The 6,251-nt window shown below is 42.2% G+C and overlaps 1 protein-coding gene across 1 annotated transcript; it reads left to right on the top strand.

Annotated features, from left to right (window-relative positions):
• Positions 1-2,124: 2,124 nt before the first annotated feature.
• Positions 2,125-5,583, top strand: LOC110534271 (small ribosomal subunit protein eS6). The gene is made up of 6 exons (XM_021619033.3): positions 2,125-2,174; positions 3,027-3,158; positions 3,630-3,840; positions 4,355-4,501; positions 5,038-5,195; positions 5,456-5,583. Exons 1-6 carry the CDS (start codon positions 2,169-2,171, stop codon positions 5,549-5,551), a joined length of 750 nt encoding a protein of 249 aa, XP_021474708.1. The 5' UTR covers positions 2,125-2,168; the 3' UTR covers positions 5,552-5,583.
• Positions 5,584-6,251: the final 668 nt, after the last annotated feature.

Below are 6,251 nucleotides of genomic sequence, written 5' to 3'. Positions count from 1 at the left end.
ATCAACCACACAGCAAAACTCCATTCTCTCTACAAGTCTCACTCCCACTGGACCAAAATCATCTTTAGGATGAGGCCCGAAATTGGTGATCCTCACCGCAGGTAGTTCACCCTCACTCTCAACAAATTTAATCTCTCAACTATTGGAGCTTGTATCCCTGTTTTTGCATTTGACGCCCACCTTCCTCACCTCACTACTTTCCTCTACACTCAACTTCTTCTCAGCAGTCATCAAAGCACCTGCCACTACATTTAATTAATCCTCACTCTCGTCCTATTCCATTTCCTCCTCAAGCTCTTCAAAAAGTTCTGTGCGATCCTCCATTCCATATTCACTCAATAAATATTCAATGTCTCTCCTTTTTTTTTCATCATCATCATCTTCACCAGATCTTTCAGAAGGCCTGTGCAATCCCCCACTCCACCTTTATTCATAATATGTTCCACTTCCTTCTTTATTTTATTTTCCGCGATCCTCCCCACCGTGGCCTTCACCCAATTACTCTCTTCTTTTTTTCACCTACCAGGTAGGCAAGTTGAGAACAAGTTCTCATTTACAATTGCAACCTGGCCAAGATAAAGCAAAGCAGTTCGACACATACAACAACACAGAGTTACACATGGAGTAAAACAAACATACTGTACAGTCAAGAGGGCAAGTTGGTTAGGATGATATCTATGAGGGTGCCCGTGTTTACGGCTTTGGGGTGGTACCTGGTAGGTTCATTGATCATTTGTGTGAGATTGAGGGCATCAAGCTTAGATTGTAGGGTGGCTGGGGTGTTAAGCAAGTCCCAGTTTAGGCCACCTAGCAGCACGAGCTCTGAAGATAGATGGAGGGCAATCAGTTCACATACGGTATATAATGGTGGTCCGCAAGCCAACGTTGCGTGCTGCAACCTACAGTGCTGGAGTGTGTAGTCTATTACGGTTTACAACATTTCTAAATCCTCCTACCTAACTCAGTACTTCTGAGAAAATAAAAAAGAGCTCTACTAACTTCTTATAGACCCTCCCACATCCCCAAAATCCCTTCCAACCCGTCCAACCCCGTCCAACCTCAATGACCCTACACTTCGATCTTTTCCTCTCCTCAACATACTTACCACTTACCACCGTTTCATGGATCATACAGTCCAGACACAAACCATTCACATGCTTGCCAACCAGATGTAATGACAAGTTCAATGGACAATGTCCGAAGAGCAATCAAGCAAACACCACCTCTTCCTTCCTAATCTGACCATTGAATATTGGTCCACCGACCTTTCTTTGCAGGGCATATAAATGCCGGCACTTGGGCTCAGAGTCCCATCTCTTCTGCCACACATCTATCAAAATGACTCTGATCATACACTTGGCCTCACCTCTACCCAGTGGAACATTAATATCAATTATATCAGGTTTCAAAGCTCTTTTGGCTAACTGGTCTACAATTTAATTCGCTGTAATTCTTCTTCTTCTTCTTCTGTGGATTTTATATGGCAGTTGGCAACCAACTTTGGGGCGCATTACCGCCACCAACTAGACTGGAGTGTGGAACAGGGAAAGGGAATGTCTACATTCTACCCATTATTCTCGTCTTCCTAAGGAAATGAAATGCATAGTTAAATACTACATCCCCTGAATATTTCCTTAGCATTTCACTCAATCTTGGCTCTTCCACCCCATTACTCCATAAATCTACCTTTCCCTCCCATGTTTCTGGCACTGAAGTGTGGTGAAATCTCAAGTAGGACTACCCTTGAATACAGCAACTAATTGTAACAGATGCATGATGATGCACAAGTATAATTTTCCATAAAGACAAAAATTATGAAATCATATATGTAGTGAATTACAACATATTGAAAGGCCTATAGTTGACAATAAAGAAAGACGAATGCCTTGTTTATACTGTCATTGGAGGGGAATATGGGGATATTAGAGACCAGGTTCAGTTACATTTTTTTTAATAATTACATGTTTCATTTAGGAGTATTAAACGGAATGTTCCCATTACATTTGTGCATGCAGTTTTAAATGCTGGTGAAAAATTAATATGATAAAACGCAACATTGTAACTAACACCACGTGTTATCGCGATAACATATGATGCCTATGTGAGACAGAAAGGCGGACATCCGCTCTCTTTTCGGTGGCAGACTGTTGTCGAGCCAGTTTTACAAAATGAAGGTAAGATAATTCAATTCAACTCATCTTTCAATTAACATGTATATCCTTGTTAATGTCCAGGCCGAATTGGAGTAGTTTATTACAATATTATAACACGGTATCTTGTTTAGTCAGATATTGCATTGTATTTTAGGATGCATGTTGATTTTGTTGCTAGCTAGCTAGTTAGCTATGGGTGGCAACGTTACTAAGTGAACCTGAAAACATGTCTGCCTCCTGAGAGAAATGTGCATGTCTTGCCGGGCGTCATTCAAAGAACCGCAACAACGTATCCTCTGCTGTTCTTTGGGGTGGGGGTACGAATATTATCTCTAATGTGGGTTTGTTCACACATCCATATTTCGCCAATCAGTTGCAGGTTTGTTAATCGCAACGTAGTCATCCTCAAGGCCGCTTACAGCCAGCTAGCTTCCGACATTGGTTAACTACAGTTAACGTTAGCTACTTAACAGCGTGTCCCTGGATCGTTCCAAATAGTGTGAAGTTAGCTGCCGAATTATTTTCCCGTGACTGAAATTCACTTGCATCCCGTGTTCTGTGTAACGAATCTTGTTTCTAGGAAACTAGCTAACAAGAATTAACCAATTGCATTAACAGCCAACATGCTAGCATCCCGTGTACATCTGCATCATGTTGCATTCAATTCAGCCGTCTCACCATCGTTTTGGTTAGGCTACTGTAGTAGTTAATTATTCAAGACATTTAAAGTTGGTTATGGATGGGTAGCATAGGTTCAAGGTGATTGTCAAGCAAGCAATCTGCCTGATGTACATTGCTATGGCCTTCTCAACAATGAGAGCTTGCTACATCTGGTCAATCTACAACACACTGATCTATATATGTCTCTCTCAGCTGAATATCTCGTTTCCTGCCACTGGCTGTCAGAAGCTGATTGAAGTGGATGATGAGCGCAAGTTGCGAACCTTCTACGAGAAGCGTATGGCCACAGAGGTGGCTGCTGATCCCCTGGGAGATGAGTGGAAGGTAAGCTACAGTCACTAAGAAAGATGCTCAGTTTTCAGATCCTGCAGGCAATTTTTTTTAAATAGTTAAATTAGTTAGCCTCAAACTCAAGTGAATGTAGTCTTCATTATTTACTCCAAGCTCATTGACTATAGCACTGGGTAATTTTGGAATAGTAAATTTAATGCCTTGGATGCCAGTGTGTCTTGAGCAGTATCAACATTCGGTTTCGTGTTCAACTCAACATGATCTCACACAACTTAGTAGACCCTTCCTGGCTGGTCTGTAGGGGGGACAGTGTTGTGCTACAAACTGCAGAGCTGCTTTACAAGATGTAACTTTACACTCTGACCATGGCTGGTTGAACTGCATTGCTCTTCCAAACCTTTCGCTAATACATTTCACTAAACAAATGTCTAACTTGTATGATCATCAGGTCCTTGTATAGAGCAAGGTTTTTTAAAACTTAATCTTGGCTCTCATCTCTCTCAGGGCTACATGGTGCGCATCAGCGGAGGCAACGACAAGCAGGGCTTCCCCATGAAGCAGGGTGTGCTGACCCATGGCCGTGTGCGCTTGCTGCTTGCCAAGGGCCATTCCTGTTACCGCCCCCGTAGGACAGGAGAGCGCAAACGCAAGTCTGTCCGTGGTTGCATCGTTGATGCCAACCTCAGCGTGCTGAACTTGGTTATCATCAAGAAAGGTATGGAGTTGTAATGATGGTAACCACTCACTTTGGCACACCTTAGTAGACCCTTTCTGGCTGATCTGTAGCCTCAAAGGGGGGACAGTGTTGTGCTACAGAAACTGTAGAGCTGCTTTACCAGATGCAACCTGACCCTCTGACCATGACTGGTTGAACTGCAATGCTCTCCCAATCCTTTTCCCATTTAACATTGGGTTATTTTGAAAGGTCATATTTTTTTCCATGTATTATTTAACCTTCATTTTCACAGGGAAGTCCTACTGAGACTAGGGCCTTCTAATTTTTTAAAGATGAGTCCTGCATAAATCTAATCTATTAAACACAATATACCAAATACAAATTTACAAAACCCATTAAGGAAAACAAGATGTGCATGTTTCAAGACTATATACCTTTGAAAACAACTTGAACATCCAGCGCTTGGATGTGGTTAACCATTTGGGTGGTGATTTCTGTATAGACTTTTTTTTATTTATCTAGTGGCCTGACACCTTTTTCCTCCATCTCCCAGGTGAGAAGGACATCCCCGGCCTGACCGACAGCACTGTGCCCCGCCGCTTGGGGCCCAAGAGGGCCAGCAAGATCCGCAAGCTCTTCAACCTGGCCAAGGAGGATGATGTCAGGCAGTATGTTGTGAGGAGACCCCTGACTAAAGAAGGTGAGGCCAACACTGCTTCTAAATGGTCCTGTTAATGAATGGATTGGTAACAAGCTTAGCACATCAGCACTTGTAAACTCTTGACAGCATGATTTTATTTTTTTTAACTTCTAATATTTCTGCTTGCCAAATTGTGCAAAAGTTATTGTCTGGCACACCAGTAGACCCTTTCTGGCTAGTCTGTAGCCTCAAAGGGGGGACAATGTTGTGCTATAGAAACTGTAGAGCTGCTTTACCAGATGCAACCTGACCCTCTGACCATGGCTGGTTGAACTGCAATGCTCTCCCAATAAGTAGATTTGCTAAAATCTCATTTGAGGCAACTTATAGTTTTGTGTGGGACATTTTGAATGAATGGGACATTTCTTTCATGTGAACATTCAGAATGCTAACTAGAATGAACAACAGCTATAACTCTCAATCACTAAGATCTACATACATTTCATAAACATTGAAACCTTAACTATTTTCCTATGCGCACGCACACACTTTGTAGTAAATGCCACTGGTAACCTCTTCTCCCCCATCTTTTCCAGGTAAGAAGCCTAGGACCAAGGCTCCCAGGATCCAGAGGCTAGTGACACCTCGTGTGCTGCAGCACAAGCGCCGCCGCATTGCCCTTAAGAAACAGCGCACCCAGAAGAACAAGGAAGAGGCTTCCGAGTACGCCAAGCTGCTGGCCAAGAGGATGAAGGTACCGAAGGGACTTAGGCACTACTTAGGCATTTGGCTGTAATATGAGTCATTATCTATTCTGTGTAATGAATTGCCCTGAATGTTGTGAACACCATTGATTTAATTCCAACGATTGCAAGCGAGTTGATGTATGATTGCAAGTTGACTCATAAAATGGTTAATTAATTAAAAATGTCCGTATGTATAAAATCCCCAATGACGTGAACAATTTTGTCAGAGTAACATGTAGGAGGACTAACATCTCATCCTTGTTTGCAGGAGGCTAAGGAGAAGCGCCAGGAACAGATCGCCAAAAGGCGCCGTCTCTCCTCCCTTAGGGCCTCCACATCCAAATCTGAGTCCAGCCAGAAGTGAAATGTGGAATTGAATTAAATGTTTTGCTGAAATGCTGTTACTGTTTTTTTTTTATTGTTTCATACATCTAAAATAATGTCAATGACTGAAACAAACATCCTGGTTCTATTTGTATTGATCATTTTCACATCCATAAGAGGCTCCATGGCTCCTAAAACTGTTAAGAAAAAGTATGAACCCTTTGGAATTACCTGGATTTCTACATAAATTGGTCAAATGGGATCTGATCTTCCTCTAAGTTTCAACAATAGACCGTGCTTAAACTAATTATTGTATTTTTTTTGTCTATTGAATACATACTTTAAACATTCAGTGTAGGTTGGAAAAGTATGTGAACCCCAAGGCTAATGACTTCTCCAAAAGCTAATTGGCGTCAGGAGTCGGCTAACCTAGAGTCCAATCAATGAGACGAGATTGGAGATGTTGGTTAGAGCTGCCCTATTTAAAAACTCACACAATGTGAGTTTGGTATTCACAACAAGCATTGCCTGATGTGAACCATGCCTTGCACACGAGTTCTCAGAAAACCCAAGATTAAGAATTGTTGACTTGCGTAAAGCTGGAAAGGGTTACTAAAGTATCTCTAAAAGCCTTTATGTTCATCGTCCACAGTAAGACATTTCAGCACTTGCTACTCCCTAGGAATGGCCGTCCTGTAGAGATGACCTCGAGCACAGTGCAGAATGCTCAATGAGAATCC

This window comes from Oncorhynchus mykiss, chromosome 10 (assembly GCF_057628025.1).
Source record: "Oncorhynchus mykiss isolate SJ-2025 chromosome 10, ASM5762802v1, whole genome shotgun sequence".
NCBI classification, from domain to species: Eukaryota; Metazoa; Chordata; class Actinopteri; order Salmoniformes; family Salmonidae; genus Oncorhynchus; species Oncorhynchus mykiss.
Note: the sequence above shows the minus strand (reverse complement) of the source record. Positions and strands in the feature narration are given on the sequence as shown.